This window comes from Phaenicophaeus curvirostris, chromosome 22 (genome assembly GCF_032191515.1).
Source record: "Phaenicophaeus curvirostris isolate KB17595 chromosome 22, BPBGC_Pcur_1.0, whole genome shotgun sequence".
Classification (NCBI taxonomy): domain Eukaryota; kingdom Metazoa; phylum Chordata; class Aves; order Cuculiformes; family Cuculidae; genus Phaenicophaeus; species Phaenicophaeus curvirostris.
Genome location: NC_091413.1, coordinates 944137 through 967042, shown reverse-complemented (window position 1 = coordinate 967042; position 22906 = coordinate 944137). Strand labels below are relative to the sequence as shown.

The following is a 22906-nucleotide window of genomic DNA, read 5'->3' as shown; positions in this document are numbered from 1 at the left end:
ACGTGGATTAATGCTCCATCCACAGCTCCCAGGCTGTGCTACAGGTGACCACCCTGGACAGGAGACAACTCAGCCAAGGCGAGAAGGGACGGCTCCGACAGAAAACTGTGCTCTGAGCACGGTGCAAAGTCAGCGAGCATCAAGCCAACCCCACAATTCCCGTTTAAGTTGCTCTTTAAAGAAAGCAATGAGGTTTCCCACTTAACGAGGCTGCGGAGAGGACAGCAGAGAACTCGTGAAGCACATGTGAAAGATGGATATCTGCAACCCAACGCTGTCTGTGAAGCCCATTTAATGCGCTTTCAATTTTGTACCATTTCCCAGCACAACCGCCTGCTGGAGATGTCATCCCCTGGCTGTGGGTGAAACAGCCCTGGAAGGGGGTCAAAGATACAATCCAGCTCCATAAATAGCGATGATAATATCTGCAATAACAGCAGGGACCACAGAAACATAAATAAGAACTTGCCATTCATTCCCTAGCACGATTTAACCATCACCTGCACGGGGAAGAAGATTTTCCTCCCGTTCACATGGAACTTGCCACGTTCCAGTTTGTGCTCGGTGCCCCCTGTCCTGTCGCTGGGCACCACCGAGCAGAGCGTGGCCCCCTCCTCCCGCCCCCATCCTCTGGATATGGACCAGCACCGAGGGGACCCCCTCTCTGTCCGCTCTTCTCCCCGTCAAACAGCCCCAGCTCCCTCAGACCCCCTTTCCCAGCTCCATTTCCCTCTCTGGACGCGCTCCAGCCCCTCCAAACCCTTTGTGGACATGGGGTCAGACACTGAGAATGGGATTCAAGGTGTGCCCTGCGCCCCTTCCACGCACCCTGTTACCCCACACCCCCTTGCCCCCCGTTACTGCCCCTCTTGCCCCATTACCCCCTCCATCCCCTCCCTCCCCACGCCCTTTTATCCCATCCCCGCATCCCCCATCACCCCCTCCCACCCCATCCTGCCCCGTTCCCCTTCCTACACTCCCCCCCACCCCACTGCCCCCCCTCCATCCCCTCCCTCCCCGTCCCATTTCACCCCATCCCCGCATCCCCCTCCTCACCTTCCGCCCCATCCCCCCCCTCCCCTTCACCCCCCCATCCCCGCCCCTTCCCTCCCCGCCCCCGCGGTCCCCGCCCCTTCCCCCGCGATGCTGCAGCTGCGGGACGCCGAGGAGGAGGAGGAGGAGGTGGAGGAGGCGGCGGGGGGGACCGCTGGGGCCGGGGCGGCGGCGCTACCGGAGCCGCTGCAGCCGCTGGGGCCGGGGCGGCCGCTCCCCCCTCAGCGCCTGCGGCCGCTCCGCGTTCACACGGCCACGCGCGCCGGGAACCTGCGCCGCTTCTTCGTGTTCCGGGTACGGCGGGGACCGGGGGGGGAGGGGGGACGGAGAGGGGGTGAGGGGGGACCGGGGGGGTGTGGGAGTCCAGGGGGGATGTGAGGGGGGCACGAGGGGATGTGTGGGGGGGGGCCCGGGAGGGAGGGGGGGGGGGGCGTGTGGGGGGAACCCGAGGAGGGTGTGAGGGGGGGTTCGGGGGGGGATGTGAGGGGCTCCGGGGGGGGGATGTGAGGGGCTCTGAGGGGTGGGAGGGGGGGCGTGGGAGGGGGACCCCGAGGGGGTGTGGGGGGGGCCCGGGGCTGAGGGGGCGGTGTGAGGGGCCTGGGGGGGGTGGAGGGAGGGGCCCGAGGGGGTGTGAGGGGGGTCCTGAGGGGGTGTGAGGGGGGTCCTGAGGGGGCCCGGGGGGCTGTGAGGGGGCACCTGAGGGGGTGTGAGGGGTCTGGGGCCCGAGGAGTGTGGGGGGTCCAGGGGGGGACCGAGGGGCGGGGGGGGTGTGTGAGGGGGGGGCCGTGAGGGGGGGGTCCGGGGGGCTGTGAGGGGCCCGAGGGGCTGTGCGGGGCCCGGGGGGCTGTGCGGGGGGGGTCCGGGCTGACCCGCGGCTCTGTGCCCGCAGCCTGGCAGCATCGAACGTGCCGTCAGCGAGATCCGCCCCGCGCTGGCACCCGGCGAGGACGGGGACGTGCGGAGCGTCTGGCTGCTCACAGAGTGGGTAACGGGGCCCCAGCACCTCCCAGACACCCCTGCCCAGACCCTCGCTCCAGACCCAGCATCTTCCCCCCCCACCCATCTGCTCCAAACCTCCGCTTTTCCACCCTGCCCCTTCGCTCCCAACCTGCACCTCCCCAGCCTCCCTGTTCCCAATCTCTGTTAATCCCAAACCCACAACCTCTCCATTTGCTCCAAACCTTCGCTTTTCTAACCTGCCTGTTTCCAACCTGGGTGTTAGTTCCAAATCTGCACCTTCCCAACCCACCCCTTCCCAACCCCTGTGTTCAGTCCAAACCTGCACCTTCCCAATCCACGCGTTCATTCCCAACCCCCACCTTCGTTCCAAACCTGCACCTTCCCAACCTGCCTATTCCAAATCCATGCATCCCCAACCAGCATGTTCCCAAACACTGCCTTCCCAACTCATCTTTGTTCCCAACCTGCCCATTCCCAACCCACACCTTCGTTCCAAACCTGCACCTTCCCGACCCACACCTCCCTGAGCTGTGCGTTTGTTTCCAGCCTGCTCCTTCACAACCCATGTATCCGTTCCAAGCCTGCACCTTCATTCCCAACTGTCACATTTCAAACCCACCCGTTCCGTTCCGCTAATACTTGCAAAACAGACACAGTGGCTTCAGCATGGCCCAGGGTGGCTGTATTGCATCATTTCCTGCACTGTGCAACCCACCGAAGGGTTTAGATCACCAATCATAGAACCAAGAAACAGTTTGCGATGGACGGGACCTCACAGCCCATCCAGTCCCACCCTCTGCCATGGGCAGGAACACCTCCCACTGGATCAGGGGCTCCGAGCCCCATCCAGCCTGGCCTTGAACCCCTCCAGGGATGGAGCAACCACGGCTCTGGGCAACACGCTCCCCCCACACCGTTAATCAATGGAAGAGGTGATGCAGCCTCATTTACACCATTAAGCAGCATTTGTTCTCCAGTAACATGAGGGAGCACTAGAGCTCCTCTCAAAATCTTCAGACTTATTCTGACTTCCCTCGTATTGTCCTGTGTTGGGATAGTCAACCTCTTACCGTTCCTTCTTATTCAAAGCAAGGGTCAGAACGGAAAATGCAGTGTTACTAAACCTTCAGTTTGTTCTCCTTGGCATCTCGTGTCTCCACCAAGCTGGTAAGTGCTCCTAGCCTCCCCCAACCTGCTGGAGCTCAGCTGTGTTCTCTTACCAGAGTTGACCACTGGAACAACGAGAAGGAGCGTCTCGTTCTCATCACGGACTGGTCCCTTCTGATCTGCAAATACAACTTCATCAGCCTGCAGTGCCAGCACGTGACGCGGATCGCCCTCAGCGCGGTCGACACCATCTCGGTCGGAGAGTTCGAGTTCCCACCCAGATCCCTCAACAAGTAAGCTGGCACGGCCACGCAGTAACGGTGCGGTGGCTCTCGGGTTGTTATTGTAAACCAGCAGAGCTGTCAGCCTTTGCCACTAACCAGATGGCTTTGTAAACAATTACTGAAGCTTTGTTAGATCCGAGAGGAGCTGCTGCTTTGCTGGAACAGTCAGTGGTTCCATTAAAAGCAAGTTGCTCAGGGACTCTCAAGGCAAGATGAACAGATTGGGGAGCAGTCCCTTGCCACTAGGCAATGCAGTGAGAGGCAGCAGAACCACCTCAGCATTACTGGAATCCCCGTGAAAAGGCCAGGTCACACAAAACAGCTCAAGCCTTGTGTCCTCAGTGTCTAACAAGCTTAACCCCCTCGCGCTCAGCTTAAAAACACCCCTGCATATTTCAGGGGTGAACTCTTCTGCTGTTCTAGAGGAAGAACTGAATTTCCAACTCACCTTTCAGCTTCCAGGTTTAAGCAGGTCTTTTCTAGACAGCCCATTTCTAAATTAAACTTGCCCCAAAGACTCTAAGCCCTACCTTGTTAATTCTGCTGTCTTCAACGGCAGGCGTGAAGGTACCGGCATTCGAATCCAGTGGGACAAGCAGAGTCGCACCTCCTTCATAAACAGATGGAACCCATGGTCCACAAACATCCCGTACGTCACCTTCACTGAACATCCGATGGCAGATGCTGATGAGAAGATCGCATCCCTTTGCCTGGTAAGGACATCACCTCTCCTGTTCTGCACAGCTTGTTGTTCTCATAGGCTACTTAAAGTATTTTGAGAAGATGCAGCAGGTAAATCAAACAGAAACAGGTAAATCAAAGAGAACTTTGAGCTGTCAGCTGCATTTCCCCCTTCTCCAGATGTTGACTCGTAGGGCAGCACAGCTGTCAGTTCCTGCCCACCACTTGGAAAGGGTTTATACAAGAAGGAAGCTGAAACTTACAGAGGTACAGAGTGCTGTCAAACCCCAAGTAAAATGGGTCTTGGTGCTGTTCCTGCTCTTCTTACCTTGCAGGCTGATGCCTGGCTTCATCCAGGAACAACATCGGTTATTGGTAAACTGTTACACATCCAGCCCGTGTTCGAGTTGCAGGTAAACACAGTCCTGGTACAAAATGAGCTGCATCATCAAGGTCAAATGTCAGAATGTAAGGTTTATTATTGTATGAGAGATCTGTGACAGCTACAGCATTAACCCTTCACAATTCACAGCAGCAACTCCTTGCCTAGCAATTCTTTAAACAAGGGGAAAATGTAACAGGGATTTCTTTTCTTTTCTTTCAGTTGGAAAACTTCAAAACTCAGCTAATCCAGGCTGTGAAGAAAGCACACAAGGAGTGTCCGCTGCCAGGGAGGGCTAACGGCGTGCTGGTGCTGGAGCGTCCTCTTCTCATTGAGACCTACCTGGGGCTGATGTCCTTCATCAACAATGAGGCCAAACTTGGCTACTCCATGACAAGAGGCAAAATTGGATTTTAAAACCGATTGCACTTAATCATTTCAAGGGAAAGTGATTTGATATTGGGCTCCTAGGGAGACCCTGCTGTGCCAGAATACTTTGTAATCAAAGAGAAGAAGGTGGGGTAACAGAAGGGGGGTGATGGAGAACTAATTGGAGGCCCTCGTTGTTACAGAGAAGGCCCAGGTCAGGTTAAGCTGAAGCAGGCACAAGGCAATGTCATTCTTGTATCGACTGTATAGCTCTCACTGGTTCTTATCCAGGGTTAGCGAGCAGTGGGATACTCCATTGCTAGGTGTTCCTCCCCGTTAATTCAGTGTGATTGGTATCTGCTACAAACACTCCACAGACATGGCAGATGCAGTAGTTGTGCCGTGTTACAGCTGTGTCCCTGCGTATGGTGTCAGAGCCTGTGGTGTGCTTGGGATATATTTGTGTTGCTTAAAGAGACACTCATGGTCATGGTCTTAGGCTTTGATTAATGCCTGCTCAGTGTTCTGAAAGCCATGTCTGTCATTCTTTAGCAAAACAGGGTCAGCAGATCCTGCTCCACCTGCTCTGAAGCGTTGTATGTGACCTATGGCTTTTGTAAACTGAAGTATGTGGCTGAATATGCGTTTATCAGCTTTTTGTAACACCTCCTTCCTCCAAGAACACAGTCCAACTTCCCTGTTCCTTATGAGTTTCCTTGTTGCAGCCACAGAATCGATTCTTTTGAGAGTATCGTCAGAAGCTTCAAACGCATTTACCCTTCAAAGCTATTATTTATAAAACTAAAAAGGAATTCTATTTTGATTTATGTTCTTAGTTTTCTTTAAATCTACTCTAATTTGGGACAGGGGTAGTACCAGGCTTTTTAACAGAGATATAAAACTCCAAGCACTTTCTGTCAGTCTTGATTTATACATTCTTGTACTTAAACCTCACACAAAAGCCTAGTAATGAAATTCAGAAGCAGTGCAAGGGAGAACCCAGCTGAAATTGCTCAGGAGGTTCCTCTAACAAGCTTTGCCGTTGTGTATGCCCTTCTCTACATGCCATTTTATCCAAGCATTAATCTGTGCCACTACAATGCTGAATAAATGCTGAGCTGCAGTGGTGTTTTTTGAACTCAAAGTAGATGCGTGTTTGTTAAACTTACGTAAAGCTGAAGCTGTGATGGAATGCAAGGAGCTGCACACCCCTCTCAATGTGTTTTCTAAGGTATCTTTAATTTTCATTAATCTTGCAGTAAAGTTACTTTTCAGCTCCATTTTCTTTTTGCTTTTCATTTTTTGAAGACTGAGGCTGTGAAATTAAGTAGCAAAAGAAAAAATATCCAATAAACTCCTAACAACGGGCTCACTCCCTGTGGAGAACACCGTGGCTGGTGGCTCAGGGGAAAGCTAAAGGACAGTCCAACTGCTCCTTCCCTGCTGAACAAACCACTCTGATTTGGCACCAGATGATTGGGTCAGAAGCCTCTATTTCAGTTCCCTGTGATCTGTTGCTCTAAACTATCAGTTTCTAAAACTATCAGATCCTTCTCGTGAAGACTCAGTATAACAAACCCACCGGAGCCCAGGCAGTGCCACCAGTTAACAGCTCAGTCTGGAAAAGCAAAGCTATTACCAATTACTTCATTTTCTTTCTGAACAAAGAATTTGTTTTGCTTTAACAGTAATTGGATTGTTAGGAAGTGTCTTACTGGTGTGCCTACTTTTGCTACAACATTTAATAAACCAGTTAAATCTATTGTTCTGGAGAAGACTTAAATGTCAGCTGTACAGGGTAGTGTGCCAATAACTGTTCCCTAGGGCTGGGATAAATGGCTGCACAATCCCATCACTCACAAAATAGACTTCAGAATGGAGAAGCACAGGGCTGCAGTTTGAGTCATACAAAGTTAGTGACTACCAAAATATTTATTGGACATTATAAAATTTAAATAATGGCTATACATTATATACACGCAGCTACAAGTTTAGAAAATAAGGTTTCGCAGTTGACAACGCTGAATAGAAAGTTCAACTCCATCAATACTTAAGTCTTCTTGACATCCAGACATCATTCTCTATGCTCAAGTTGCTACATCACTTGATTACAGTTCTCTGCACACTGCAGTGCAGTTACACTCCTTCAAATAAATAACTTAAATAGATATTCAGGTTGGGCAACAGGGCTTGACCCCTTTCCTCATTCTTCCTCAAACTTGTGAGCATTTTTAATGCAAATGTTATTTTACCTCTTCTCTTTCTAAGTAGCACACACAAAAGTTGTCCTTGCTTAGGAGCACCATGGAGTCTCCACTAGAGTGCCAGGAAAGAGAGACAATCTGGAAGTCACCTGCAGAGACAGATTGAGGTTTGTCAGCAAGGAGCTGACAGTCTGTCCTCTTCCTCTAGGAGAAGGCAGCTGGAGTCAGTCACACACACAGAGCAAAAACCACCTTCCCCACCCCAGGAGCCTTAGCACGGCATTTGGTTTTGTTACTGCTGCAGTCACGCCAATCCGTTTGCCAATAAATCACAGAATTGTTTAGGTTGGAAAAGACACTTAAGATCAAGTCCAACCATAAACCTAACACTGCCAACTCCACCACTAAACCATGTCCCTAAGCACCACGTATCACAGGCTTTTAAATCCCTCCAGGGATGGTGTCTCCACCACTGCCCTGGGGCAGCCTCTCCCAGTGCTCAACAACCCTTCCAGTGAAGGAATATTTCCCAATACCCAATATAAGCCTCCTCTGGTGCAACTTGAGGCCTCATCCCATCTCTTGTTACTTGTGAGAAGAGACTTAACACCTGCCTGGCTCCATCCACCTCTCTGGGAGCTGCAGACACTGCCCAGTACAGATAAGCTGCATCGCTCTTTCTCCCCAAACCCACAGTTACTTTGTACTCCAGGTACAAGCCATAGATTTTGTAGACTTGGCATTCTAACACAAATAGATGCTCAGACTGATTTATAAATGGAAAAATAGTTTGTAAGCAAGCAGCTGCTGACTGCTAGTGGAGGTTACTGGGAACAGCCTTACCTTCCATTGGAACCTGCACGGACACACATCCTGCTGGGGACCACAAGTAGACTTTGCTATTCCCCGTGCACAGAGCAAGGCGAGGTTGTCGTGGATCCCACTGGAAAGACTGGATCGCACACAGCTGCTCTAGGACTACAGACAGCTTCAGCTTTTGAATGTCCCAGATCCAGACAGCATTCGGAATGTTATCTGTCAGAAAATTATCTGTCAGTATGTTATCTGCCGAGCGGAGAGATTAAATGTTAATTCCATGACTTTCGCTATTTGAGGTAACCAAAAGCCCCACTGCTACAGGCTCTGAGGAACTGTGCCTTTTGCAAGACAATTGCTGTCAAGGGAGGAGGAAGGGCTCATGCACTTAATTTTCTAATAGAGGGAGCTCACACACATTTGAAGAAACACAAAAGCAAACTGTTTCCATTAAATACAAAGGCAAGACTGAGTCAGTGCCCTGAGAAGCAGTTCTGGCAGCTCACAGTTCTTTCTTTACGCACACTGAGTTTCCCCTGTAGTTATGTGTTTGCACAACAGAGATTATTTTTAACAGGGCCATGAGTCTTTCCATAGTGCAGAACACTTCACCAACTGTCCTCGTTTCTTATAAGAAAAACACACCCCATGTGGTGACCAGGTCTCCCTAACACAGGGCAGCAGGAACTCACCATTTTTGGTCGCCAGGAAACAGTTATCTGCACTGAATGCCAACATCCCAACTCCCATTTTGGGATTCGCCCTGTCAGCAACTGGTTTGATGTGGTGTAAAGAAACTGGCACCTGGGAAACATCATCTGGAATTTGAAACAAGAGGACTTTACTACACAAACACGAGCAAGCAAAATATTTAAATCCCAAGTGTTAAAAATCCCACTCTTCTGAAGTATTTTACAGGGCAGGATCATAATTCTACTCATTTCCAACATGTTCTAATCAAAAACTTGAAATGTTTTGCACAGATTGAATAAATCAGAAAGAATACACACAATGGCAAGACAACTTTTGCCCCAACTCCAAGGCCAAGACCTGGCTGCTATTTCTGCACTTACAGCTCTTTTCTACAACATCCCAGCAGTCCTCAACTGCCTCCAACCCCCAACACAGGCAGCATCCCCTCTAGTGGGGTGCTCACTGCCCTTGGAGCTCTCCAGTTAACCAGGAGCCTCGAGAACAGTGTCCAGAGGATCCAGCCCAATGTCAAAGAGGCAGAGCTCATGTGGACAGAGCTCACTGCCTATAAATGTTTCCTGATAAAAAGACTTCACAAACCAAACTCGAGTGTCTCATTTTAATAAAGTTTGGCTTACATTTACTCTGTGTGCTGAACCGAGAACTTGACAATGCTCTTGATGGAGGGAAGGAAAGTCTCTCTGTTTCCGCAGATGGAGATTTCTCCACTTCCTTATACACAATCTGCAAAGAAACAAGTGAGAGTTCTACACAAGGGCCTCAGAATTTTAACATTGGCTGTTATCAAATCCTCCAAATCTCATGGACTCCGTTCCAAGTGTATTATCCCTCCACATTCCCACGTTCATTAAGAGAGGAAAGGGATTCAGCAGGCAAAGGCTAAATCCAGCATTCTCAATCACTTGAAACCACAACCAGAAAAACTCCCGTGACAAATAAATGAACCTTGAGGTCTATGGAGAACGAACCTGCCAGACTGCCCCTCACTCCCAAGAGCTAAACTTGGTAGTACAATACATGACCTTCATCACGTGGGAAGAGTTCATTTTTGCAAGTAAAATTTTTAATCAAGTACTGTCATAAATAAATCCAAAGTGTAACATTGCAGAAGGAAACACCAGAACTATTTCAATTGGATGCCTACAACACATTGTTCCCAAACAGAAGCATCAGGATAAAAAGCACCAAAAGCACTGTGATTCCTGTCTGTGTAGCAGAGATTATCAGAGCTATGTCTGTTTGTTTTCTTTTCTATATTTCACACTTAACAGTAAAAGCATGAGTGTTTTTCAGCCATGAGAAGTTTTGTTGAGGTGCATCTAATGGCTCATATTTTGTGTCTGGGTAAGAGGCATCACCACAGATCATGTGAATTTTGCCGACTTACTGCCTACATATGTGAACTGTTATGGGATCTCTGTCCTGACGCAAGAGCAGTCCCTCCTGCTGCTGCACTGTTTGTTCTTTTTACCTTGGCAGACGAGAACAGCTTGTGATTTTTGGAACAAAAGCTGCAGTTCTCCGCCTGCTGCCAACTGCCCAGAATCTGTTGGGCCTTGCATATGTGTGTATGCAAGGATAGAAACAAATGATGACAGACGTTGACAGCAAATGCTCTAGGTGAGCTGCGTGAGCCTGTACGTACAAGACATAAATCTGATCACAATCCAGTTCAAAGGCTGTCACGAATTGTATAAAGCTGAGAAAAACCTCTCATGTTCAGTTTCCCATCATCTGCATACCCAAATCTGTAAAACAATCGCCATACACGTCAAAATAAGCTGGCAGATGACAAAGCCACTTGAGAATCTATCAGTGCGCAAGCTGAAAGGATCATGCACGTGTATTCCACCAGACTTGAAAGGGTTCCTCTACTTTCCCTACATCCCCAAATTCTCATGCAATTCCTCGAGCCCTATTTACATGAGGAGGGGAAAAGCAACGTCTCCAGAATGGAATGTATTTATTGGCACCTTTCAGACACAAACAGCAGCATCAAACCACTGCTCATGATTGTTTTGGTTTCATACTTACAGTCTTGGTGTTGGCAATGGTTGCTGGGTGCTCAAATTCTGTGATCTTTTTCCATGTTACATGGTTCAAGATACGCACCTGAGTCAAAAAGTATTGCAAGACAAAGCTGTTATGAGAAAGTTCTACAAACAGCTTAGAAAATAAGAGAGAAAATAAACCCATTTTTTACCTTTTCATCATAGCTTCCAATTGCCAGAAATTGACTGCTGGGGCTCCAGGCGATCGATTTTATCCCCAGAGACCATTCATAAGCCTGATAGGCAGACAGCAGTCGGCCATCGAGGGAGTACAGCAAGATTTTATACTGAAACACAAAGAGATTAATTCTAGAGACCACCAAATATTGTTAAAAGCCACAGATAGGCAAAACCATTCCTTCTAAACTCCCCCTGCTTAAAATGCAGCAAGTTAAATATAAAGGGCACCGTCTTTTATCTGTGACTTGAGACAAGAGGCTCTAGGCTGCCAGCCTGGCACTCTTGGAACACGTCCAGACTGTCCCCAGGAGCACAAACACCCCACGAGGCCAGAGCAGTGGCCTGTCCAGCCCAACACTCCAACAGCAGCCGCGGATGAAGCCTCTCAAGCACCTTCAGCCTCTGCGAGCCCTCTGATCTGGGCCATTACAACCGTGCCAAGCCCAGGGCTACCGGCTTTGACTACGCTGCCCGCAACTTTATGGCCACAGGAGGACACTAGAAGTTCACCTACTCAGAGCAGAGGGGACAGTAGTTTATATATTCCTTGCTAACTTCTGGATGAGTACTTTTACTTAACTAAAATTCCTGTGCAGAGTAAAGTAAAATGGTAGAAGAGCCTTACAGAACAACTCTTTTATCATTATTTCAGTAGCAGCTGCTCAATGTTTACAAGCAGGTTTTTTTTACCAAGATAAATTAGAAAGAAAGTTAAACAATAATTTGCCACCATTAAAGATTTATGTAACAGTTTGCCATACACTTGTAAGGTCAGCCATTACCAGTACAACTATCATTACATGGTTTCAGCTCAGCTTTTGTCATGTTTAAAAGAAAAAGGTTTATAGCACCGGTTATTTTAGTTACTGCTGTATGCATGGCAGTTGCAAAACAACTTGAACTCTCCAAGAACATCACCTGCTTTCTCCTCCTACCTCCAGACACGTGTCCCACACTGCCAGGACACAGCCGTTAGGAGCCCATTCGATCCCAAAGAGATCTTGTGTCTCAGTGTCAAAATGCTGCCCAAAAGAGAAAAAACAAACCCGCTTGAAGTATTATTCTAACAAATACCGTTGCCACAATCCTCAGCTTTATCATTTTAGAGGCTACTATGATTGTGCAAGACCCTCTTTTATGCTACCGTAGAAACAAATATTTTCTTTTGTAACAGTGTTCTGTGCTCACTGTTTCTTTGGTTTCCTTTACAGAAAAGGAAAAAAGCTGCTGTACCTTAAAATTAATAGCACTTCATAATAAAAATAAAAGTAGTTACACTGAATCAGAGAAGAAATTTAGCTATCTTAACTCCTTGCCTCAGAAAGTCCAGTACAGGATCATTAGGGAAGAGCTCAGGAACAAGACAAGCATTTAGTGGCACTTCCAAACTTTGCTGTCTCTAGTGAGGCTCAGAATTCCTGAGCCAGAGGCAGCGCTAGGTATGGACTAGTTCTGACTGGGGTTTAGGTTCTCAAATCCATTTGGTTCCCCAAACTCACTAGTGTGCATCCTTCGCAGGCTCATCTCATTGTTGAACGGAAAATAAAAGAAAATTATTTCCTACATTCCAAATGACCTCTTTATCAAGCATTTGATGCTTTCATTATTATTAACATAGCATAGTTTATCGTAAATAAGCTCATGCAAGAATCTAAAGGCGAGCTTTGCATTCCATCAGAAGTTCTTTAGGCACATACATAGTACATATTGACCTCCTGAGCAGAAAGCAGCTACAGAAGTGTGCCTGCAGGCCAAGAAAGGAGCCAGACGCTAGAGAGAAAATGCCCTGACAAGTCTAAAGCCAGAAAACCAAAGCGACTGAGTTTAAAGCCGCGTGTGCTGGTAGCCTATGCACAGGCAGCAGAAGTCAAAGACGTAACTCACCCTCAGCAGCTGCCAGTCGCTGCACACAAAGATGCTAACGAAGTCCTTGCAGTCGCGTCTTTCTGCGACTGCCATGTAGCGGCCGTCCTTGGCAAAAGCAATCCCTGTCAAAGAGACAGAGTTAATTAAAAACAAAGAGAGAGTGAAAGCGAGACAGAAGAGCTGACAATTCTTCAATGAAAAGCAGTAACTCCCAATTCAAAGAAGTAATAAGAGAAGGAAAAGCATCTTCAAAGAAGATCACATTAATTGAGGCAATGCATAGTTTTAATCGTTTGCTGTTCTTGAACCCAGATGGTGCTACTGCTAATGATGCAGCTTCACAGCTACTGCACAACTCCAGCGTGCTTCAAAACCCGTGTTTGATTACTGACAGACAGCTGTGATGTAAACCCCACAGGTTTCAAACAGCCAGCTTGTTCAGTCAGGCTAAATGGATCAGTTACACAACCACTGGTGCTCCACCAACTTCCAGGTGTTGGTCCTCATCCACTCTTATTTTATATCCAATACATCACTGTCTTTATCATATATGGGATGTCACCATGTATCAGCCCCGGGAAGGGAATTGCAGGCCACAATCATGTGGCTGGACAGTCCTTACAGGGGCTTCCCTTTCCAAACTTTTCTTGTTTAAGAGACAACAAAGGCCACTTTGGATTAGTATATTTTTTTGTAACTTAATGTAATGTCTTCAAGGACCCTTCAAAGTTGAAGACAAGAGAAAGCCATGTGCTTGAAGAACAGGCGCACAGATGGGATGCAATCCTTCATTCACAGCAGGAATACGACCACCCTAGCACCTGTCTTGGTGCACTTGCAGGCACACAGGTACAGATCTCTGAGAGGTGCACTCATGGGGGAGCTGACCCCTCAGCAGGGAGGATGCCAGAGCCTGTTCCCAAACACACATTTCACCAATACACAGCAAATTCACTTTCCCCTTCCTGTCCTGCTAAAGAACACCATCCACATCTTGGATCTGTGACACTTACCCTGCTGACAGGCTTTGGGATACTTGATGTAAGAGACTGATTTGGTGCACAGGGACCACACAGTTATCCGCAGCTGACAGAGGGAGACACAAGGAAGTATTTGTTTATCTTTGTAGATAAAAATAGTAAATAGAAACCCATAAACTCATTTCAGGAGCGCAAAGATGATCAATACAGCTTCCAATAATTAAACTTTGCAGCTATTCTGTGTAGCTTAAACCCAGAGCCCTAGGAAGTAACTGCCTGGAATTATCTCCCACCTACTCTCAGTCAGTGGGGTTACCAATTCCAAATTAACAGTGCAGGCCCTCTGAACTCTCCAGAGGGGTATGAGAGAGAGAACACCGATATGGAGAAAAGATCCCCATTACAATTAAAGTTACTGATATTGGCGTGACCACTGCTACATGACTGCCAGTGTATCCCACACAGACACTTTCCTGTTGGAAGAAGTTTCTTTCATCACAGAACCTGGAATAGATGAGAAGTTTCCTGCATTGATGAATGGATAAGACCTTAGAGCTTCTTCAGAAGATTGTGTCTCTTGGGATGAGGCTACTAAGTATGAAAATTGTGCCGTATTTGTCACCTTTTAGACAACTCTGCTTAGACAGCAAATTCCCATTTTGCTCTTCCCACCTCATTTACCCACAAGGAGGCCACGTTAGGGAACTACTGAAAGCATTAGAGAAGAACCAAAAGCTGGTATGCAGAGCAAGGCACTAGACATCTAGTTTGGGGTATTTCTGGAGGCCTGTGCAGCCATAAACCACAAGAACTGCAGAGAAGGCAGCCAGCTGCCAAAGGAGCCTCTCTGTACCTCAAGGTCACAGCCTGCATTCTGGAAGCTCCACGTTGCCATCTGCAGATTATTCAATTAAAAACAAATACTTCCTCTCCCTTGACAACGGCAGCAGCACCAGACATGTGTGCATTGAGCAGTGCAGCATGTGAATCTTGGTGTTTATATCTGGAGCAAGGGATGTTTCCAGGGTGTTTTCTTCTGTTTTCCTATATCTCATTGTGCCAAGGTAGGAGATTCCAGGAGAGGCACAGGTGAAACTATTTTTGCAACAAAGCACTCAAGTCACAGAGCTACTTTTCTCTAAACTACAAACAACAAAAGTAGTTCTGATCCATCCTGCTAGTAAAACCTCAGCACTGTCCACCCTCTCAACACCCTCTGGCATCAGACAGACCGATTGACAGCAGCCAGGGGAGGAAATTTCTGCTACCTCCACTTCATGGTTGTCCATGACACGCATTTTCCTTCTCTGAATTAACTGCTACTGTTCAATGGTGTCAAGACTCTGAAGTGGCTTCCTATATAACTGTTCTAGATGGCAACGTCATAGACTGTGCAGTGCAACAGGACTTGGAGGGCTTTTTCAGTGCTGACATTAACTTTTTCACTAGAAAGCATGATTCAAGTAACTGACATGGTGCTCAAACCAAGTTACAGAATCCTGATAAATGCTGCTGCCTCCAGAGATGTGTGGAGTTCCACAGTAAGTGAGCTGCATGAGCTGTCCTCCCTGCTGCTGCTGGTTTATCTACAGAAAAAAAACTGAGATTTGGAGAGACAACTCAGAAATACGGGGGTTTTCAATTCACTACAGGAAAACAGCAAGGCCGGGTCAGATTCCAGTCTGCTGTCCCAAGTTGGAAAAGGTATTGGACCATTATTTAATGCAGTGGTTATTACTTTCTGCCTTTATTATAGGGGTAGGAAAACACAACCAGACATGTGTAGCACCACCGTTAAGGGTAGCACATCCTAGAGGAATCCACCAGACAAACAACATTAATCAAGTTTTATCACTACGACTGCTCACTTCCGGACACACAAAAATATCGCATTGTTAGGCTGCTCCTCAGGCAAGATTTACTTTAAAAATACCAACACGATGCCTACTCACATTCTTCTACAGCAACTGCAACAGTGATATGCTGCTTGCTCCTATTAACTGCAGCGTTAAATGCGCTCACTGCTGTTCCTCCCTCAACCAAAACACGCAGCATACACAACACACATTCTGCAGCCACTTAATACGAGCTTAGCAGCTGCGAGCTTCAGATGCTGAGGCCTGGGTTGTAATTTCTCCTGACAAAGGCATCCCAGTTTACATTTGTGCTGCTACCTGGCCTCACACTCAGCTCACCTGGCCTGCTTCCACCCAGGACCACGCAGGCTGGCTCAGAGCCTCAGAATACGGCACAATCTCACTGCTCCCATGGAGCTCAAGGATGTCAGAAGAGGAAAACATCTGGACGTGAAAAACAGTACATCACGTGCAGAGCTCCTACTGTCACCCCTGCCTTGCCCAGGACTCCATGCAGAAGAGAAAAGTCAGTACAGCTCCCACTTCAAAAGTCTTTCTGCAAGCACCTCTGCTCCATCCTTGTGTGCAGCCCTCTGTTGCTCAGACAGAACGTGTCCCAAAAGGGTCAGGTTTTATAAACCCCAGAGAAGATACAAACACCTTCCCTGTTAATTCTTGCCACGTTGCACTTGAACTGCTGAGGCTGCACTTCACCAACACTGAAAGCTTCAGCAACATTAAACACTGCTGTTGTTGGAGCAGCACTGTGTTGCCTCACACCCCCTAACACTTCATTTCTAGCACGTATGGTTTAATAATGCCTTTGCAGAACGGGGGCGAGACCACAGAACACAATGTACCCTACGGGATGTTTGCACCCCTCTACAGAACACCCCACAAAATACACCTTCCAACACAAGACCTGTTATCATCCTAGTGCACACAGCCCTTTGATAACCAAAGCTCTTCACCATCATACTCTATCTAAACCTACATCTGCCCACATGAAAGCTGAGGAGGGGCTCTTTATCAGGAAGTGCAGGGACAGAATGAGAGGGAACAGTTTTAAGCTTAATGAGGGGAGATTGAGATGAGACCTCAGGAAGAAATATTTTCCTGTGAGGAGGGGGAGGCCCCAAGCTGCCAACATAAACCAGTCCAAGAAAGATTGTGTCACAGCTAGCAGATATGACAGAGAGAAACATAAAATGGTGAAAAAAAGGAAGTCAAACCCTTCAAAAATCACCATAAATTGCATTGCTCTTATTTGATTTCCTCAGAGACGCTGTGGGGAAGGGACAACTGCTCTTACAGCAGGAGAACAGACCGTGGTCAATCACGCCTGCAGCAGGCACTTCTTCCCAGATCACTTTGATGGGCATTTTCTCTGTAGATTAAGTGGAGTTGTCAAACCCAAATCCTAATGATAATGGTGTCTGAGAAGTTTTCAGCTGTTGTTTTGCAGTGGAAAACCAAACCAAAAGCAGCAGCATTTTTAAAATAGCCTAAAAACAGCTGAGAAATAAAAAGTATTTAGATGGTAACGTGATAAACAGTCTCCAGTGCTGGGTTCAGGACTGTGTCCCAATGTTGACAGCTACAGGCAGGTGTAAGACTGGCGATTTTCAACAGATAAAGACACACTTTTAAACAACCTTGCATCTCAAATGACTGTCAACTTTTGTCCCAGACTTGACTGGGTCACAGGGCCTCCTTACATAGCAGTGTCTGTCAGCACTGGATTTCAGAAGATTATTCAGAGCACATTCCTCGACAGAAAGCATTTTTCAGCCAACGCAGCCATTTACAGTTACTAAGGATTAGCTCCAATACACAGAAACGTACACTTCTTTTCCCTCCTGCTGCAGTTGGAAGAGACTCCTTAGTGCTCTGGACCTAACCCAGAACTAGAAAAAGAATAACACGTGGATTATAAGTGTGGCTCTTAAAAGAAACACTCAGGAACAAAAAGCCTGAAGATCAGCAGCATTACCATAAAACATAAGTAATGAGGAAGCAGCAGATCCATTTGCTCTTTTACCTGCAGCTCTTGTTTGAACTCTACAAGCATCTGTGATCAGGTAGACTGGCAGCGCTGTAAGTGGAGGGACACCTGGTACAGCTTCCATGGCAGACACTGATAACACAGAATCCTCCAGCAAACAGCTCGCTGTGTTGTGCACTGCAGGTATGCAGAACCGCCTCACAGAGCGGATTTCAGCAAGAGGGGAAGCACCCACCACAAAATTAGTAACAAATGATTGCTACAGGACAAGCTGCCTCCCAATGCACTACAGGAATCGATAGAATTAACATGGTGCTCCAGCTATTTCAGATTCCAGACAGACTTTGTGCAGCAGCCTCTCAGAACATGATTTTCCGACTAATTTAGATTTGCTCTTGACTGGTTAAATGAGAAAAAAAGTACTTCCATTTCCTCCAAAGCCCCTGCTTTTCCTAACAGAACCGTACTCTAGCTCAGTTTAAACAACCAGGTGATGGAAAATCAAGTTGCAGCTATTCTGACCCCTTCTCACTCCAATATTAAGTATCTGGACAGTTTCTGTCTTGAGCACCATGCACGTCTGTCCTCCCAGACTATGGATTTAGCCGAGGAAGAGTAAACACCACACAGACACCGGCACAACCCAGGCAGCTGTCTGACAAAAGCTAATTTAGCAACCTGCTTACAGCTGGAAAGAAAGTCTATCCCAACACAGATGCCAACTTGGCAAAGGCTTAATGAAATCCTCTAAGGTCAAACCAAGTTCTGTTGGGAGGCAACAAATACTCGCTAGTCCACCCCCACACGCGCATGCCATGAGATACTCGCTTGCAGCACACAGCCCCAGCCCTCAGTGTGGGTTTCCAACCACAGCGCTCCTGCCTGACCACCAGGCACAGCTTCACAGGCTTCAGCTGAGAATTCTGGGCTCATTTTTTTACTCTAATCACCGTCAGGGTGACCCATTTCTAGGAAAACTAAGGCCTAAATTCATCCCTCCTTATAACCCACCATCTAAAGGGGCAGGGCAATGGAAAAAAAAGACTGCTTTATAGCCAGAAACTCCCTACCCCAGTCAGCACTGAACACCCTGGCCGGGGAACTCCACCACGTGTGCAGCAGGAACCACACTAGCTGCAAGCAAGCTTCAGCACCGGTTCCCTTGAGAACAACAGCATTTGCACTGACTCCAGTCTGCACACACAGACAACAAATTTCCCCATCCATATTCCACTGACATGGGGATTTGCACAAAAAAAGGGAAAGTTACTGCAGTGTAACATTTGAACTTGGTGCTAGCAAGGGTTATGACACAATAACCTGTCATCTAAAACCCACCTACAGCTTTGATAAGAGTAAATACAGCCAAGAGAAAAGTGCCTTGCATGTAGTTCTCCCCTATTTTCTGAATGTTCACCATTGTACTAAATAACTCCCCAACTCCAAAGACCAAGAAGGTGGAGAGTTTAACTTCTACAGCCCTTCCAATGAGCCCCATACACAGCATCCACAAACCAATTTGTATTCTCCTTTAGTACAGGCTCCAGGACACAGCCCTTATCAATATGCATTTATAGGTGTTTTTAATTTCACTTCTGCAGGTGGTTCCACCCACAGCAGCCAGACCCCCAACACTTAAAAAAACGTGTAAAATCAAACAATCACGATTGTATTTCCAGGATCTGGATCTAAATACCATCTCATAGCTCAATAAACCTAAAAATATATTTTTTAATCTCACAGCCACTTAAAGGTCTATGGCTTGGTTTTTGCTAGAAATCCTGAGCCTTCCCTGAGATACAAACACCACATTTGATTCCTAAAATTGTTCTAATGAATGCCAGCTGTCCCTACACTTGTCTTAAATGTATAATTTTACCTCCAAAGCTAAGCATCCATTTTCTATCTTATCACAAGAAACACGAGGATAAAGTGTTAACAGAATAACTAATATCTAAACTGGAATGATCCTAGATCCCATGTGTGAATATGCACATTCTTCACACCCACTGCAGCTTTAAGAGCTTTAGGTTATTTTAAGGGGCAAAGAGCAGACGGTAACATCTGATACCATCAAGAGTCACCATGACTTCACACTTACATGGAACTCGGTTGTGTTGAGAATGTGACGACCATCCGGACTCCAGCATGAAGCCACCAATCCTGCCGAGCCCTCATCGATCTTACAGTGCCAGTCGGGCTGCTCCAAGGACCAGACCTAGGGCAGAGAGGAAACCAGACTGCACGCTGAACGAACGGCTCGTTGACAGCTCCGCTTACAAGCACACGCTACAGCTGAGAAGAGGTTCCCGCGTCGCATACCAGAGAGGTCAGGAAGCCTCCGAAAGCTTCTGGCCATGAAGGACTGGCGCTGGATCCCACTACAAAAGTAAGCCCCACACCTCTGCATGTTAATACAAATCGTAGTGGTTTGGGCTTTTTTTTCCCCCTGTGACAAATATTCTGAATGTCCAACTCTTAAAAAGCAGTTTTAGTCCATTTAACAAGTTTTTGTGCATTTATGTCCTACTGAACTAAGAAACCAGTGAGATAATCTCCAGCTTGGATGTGTTTCGATAAATATATTTATGTTAACTTTTTTTCAAACAAGATGTTTGTTGTGGTTTTAGAAATAATAGCATGTTGGGTTATCCTCAAACCGGGCATTATCAATAACAACATCAGTCAATTTAGCAGAAGGGTTGAACTAGTGTTTGCTCTCACTCACAATTCCCAGTAGGAAACATAGTCCTGCTTGTGTCCTTACCTGGACAATCCCTCGCTTGTACATGGCACACAATATGAACAGGGAATCAGACGACCACTCTATGTACTGGATCTGATCCAGGCAAGTGTACAGCTGTAGGACCTGGAGGGTGCTGACATCCCGAACCACCAAACGGTACTGCACGCATGATGCCTGTGCAGGAACAAAAACCAAACTGAGCTAGCACACCAACATCGGGCTCAAGAGCTGTGATTTTTGCCATGCTGAGACAGAAAGCAGTCCTGATGGGATGCAGACCCATTGGGACTCTAGATTTTAGACAGGCTTGATGCAAGCAGCTACACACTAGAGGAGAACTAGTTAAACCAGGATGGAAGGGGGAGTTATATGTATAAAGAGAGTCCTCATCCAACCCGGCTGGAGAGACACAACTCCAGAACACCATGCTGCTGCTGTTTTAATGAGCTACAGACACAACTATGAGCCTGGATTTCAGAAAGGCTTGACATGCGCTACTGCAAACTACAGCAAAACCAGTTAAACCAGGAGAGAAGTTCTAGGAATAAAAATAGTCCTCCTTTGTTCCTCTACTGCTGGGTAACTAATTCTACTTAAAAAAAATTATAGAAACATAAAATGGTTTGGGTTGGAAGAGACCTTAAAGCTCATCCAGTCCTACCCTCTGCCATGGGCGGGGACACCTCCCACTGCATCAGGGGCTCCAAGCCCCATCCAACCTGGCCTGGAACCCCTCCAGGGATGGGGCAGCCACCCCTGCTCTGGGCAACCTCCCCACCCTCACAGGAAAACATTTATTCCTGAGGTCTCATCTCAATTTCCCCTCTTTCAGTTGGGAGCGGTTCCCCCTCATCCTATCCCTGCACCCCCTGATCCAGAGCCCCTCCCCAGCTTTCCTGGAGCTCCTTTCAGCACTGGAAGCTGCTCTCAGGTCTCCCCCACAGCCTCCTATTCTCCAGGCTGAACAACTCCAACTCCTCAGGCCTGGCCCCGCGCTCCCCGCAGGCCCGGCCCGCGCGGCAGCGGTCCCGTCACCACGGCCTCTACTCACCAGGCATTTGCCATCGGGGGAGAACCTGCCGAGCAGCCCGGAGAGCTTGAACAGCTCCGAGAAGTTCATGGTGAAGCGGGGCGGGAGGGGAGACGCAGCGACCGCGCCGCGATTCAAACCCTCCCGCTCCGCCCCCCGCCGCTCCCCAGCCTCGGGCCGGAAGTGGCCGGAAGGGGCGGGAGCGGTTTGGCCGAACAGCCAATCAAAGCGAGGGGCGCGCCGCGCGGCACGCTGGGAGTTGTAGTCCAACCGCTGCGCCCCCACCCCGCTGCGGGAGGCGGGACGGAAGGGGCAGGAGCGGGTTGGCCGAGCAGCCAATCAGAGCGCGCGGCGCTGCCCCGAGGCACGCCGGGAGTTGTAGTCCCGAAGCAGGCGCGAGGCCCCCCCGCGGACGCCATTATTATGCAGATGAGCCGTTTAATGAGACGCGGGGCGGTGGCGCCGGCCCCTCCCCGCCTCCTGCCACCGCCTCCCCGCCTGCCCCCCTCCTCCCGTCCCGTCCTTCCAGCGCTCCCGCTGATTGGTCGCTGTTCCGCGGGCAGCGTCCCGCGCGCTCCGGCTCATTAGCGCTCCCGGCTAATTGCTGACAGCGCCGGGAAGGCCGGCGGGACAGCTCGGGACAGGCCCTGGGGCAGCCGGTGAGGTGCCCCAGCTCGGCCAGGGGGCCGCGAACTGCACCGCCTGAACACGATGCTGATCGGGTTCGAATTCAGCGATAAAGGAAGGTTTGGGAGGGGAAAGAGCCGAGGATCGGGAGTCGTCTGCCTGGATAACCCCTCCCAGGGTACCGGTTCCCTTGGGAAACAGCTTCCTGCAGCCAGGGAGCAGAGGAGCCAACGGCAGGGACCGAGGACAGGCTGAGCCCGGAGAAAAGGCGGCTCTGGGGAGAGCTTAGAGCAGCTTCCAGTACAGAAAAGGGGCTCCAGGAAAGCTGGAGGGTGTTTCCCTGAACAGGGAGTGCAGGGAAAGGACGAGGGAGAATGGTTTTCAGCTAAAAGAGGGAGATTTGGATGAGATATTAAGGTCCCTTCCAAACCAAGCCATTCTGTGACTCGAAAATTCTATGTCTGCCCTGGAAACCCTCCGATCCTTCAGGCCCTAAGCACAAAAGCTGAGGAAGCCTCCATTCCCTTTGCTCGTGCTGTCCTGCCAGCTGGTCCTCCTGTGTTTGCGGGTGGGCAGCGAGCCCCATACCGTCAGCAGCCCAGCTCCATCCCACCTCCTTGTCCAAGGAATCAGAGCAAACGTTTGAGTCTCGTTTTCATCACGGATTTAGCATTTAGGCCCCCAAAACTTCTCACAGTGACTCCAATGTGTTTAGGGTCAGGTAAATACTTCTGTTCGCCAGCAAACCATTTTTCCCATGGGACAAGCAGGGCGTGAAATGCAGGCTGCCCCATAGAAGCATAGAATCATCAGGTTGGAAAAGACCCACTGGATCATCAAGTCCAACCATTCCTATCAAACACTAACCCATGTCCCTCAGCACCTCGGCCACCCGGCCCTTAAACCCCTCCAGGGAAGGTGAATCAACCCCCTCCCTGGGCAGCCTCTGCCAGGGACCAATGACCCTTTCCAAGAAAAATTTTTTCCTAATGTTC

At 48.5% G+C, this 22906-nt stretch overlaps 2 protein-coding genes across 2 annotated transcripts; one reads left to right on the top strand and one right to left on the bottom strand.

The window, feature by feature from the left end:
• The first annotated feature begins 1143 nt into the window (after window positions 1-1143).
• Window positions 1144-6599, top strand: TPRG1L (tumor protein p63 regulated 1 like). The gene is made up of 5 exons (XM_069874477.1): window positions 1144-1347; window positions 1943-2034; window positions 3237-3413; window positions 3964-4117; window positions 4690-6599. The coding sequence occupies exons 1-5, from the start codon at window positions 1144-1146 to the stop codon at window positions 4882-4884; spliced, it is 822 nt and encodes a 273-aa protein (XP_069730578.1). The 3' UTR covers window positions 4885-6599.
• A 148-nt stretch (window positions 6600-6747) lies between these two features.
• WRAP73 (WD repeat containing, antisense to TP73) lies at window positions 6748-21444 on the bottom strand. Its single transcript, XM_069874611.1, has 12 exons — window positions 21306-21444; window positions 20276-20428; window positions 19610-19726; window positions 13681-13753; window positions 12686-12789; window positions 11737-11823; window positions 10774-10908; window positions 10605-10682; window positions 9188-9293; window positions 8549-8674; window positions 7884-8075; window positions 6748-7189 (listed from the first exon to the last, which is right to left on the bottom strand). Exons 1-12 carry the CDS (start codon window positions 21372-21374, stop codon window positions 7080-7082), a joined length of 1350 nt encoding a protein of 449 aa, XP_069730712.1. The 5' UTR covers window positions 21375-21444; the 3' UTR covers window positions 6748-7079.
• Between the last annotated feature and the right edge of the window lie 1462 nt (window positions 21445-22906).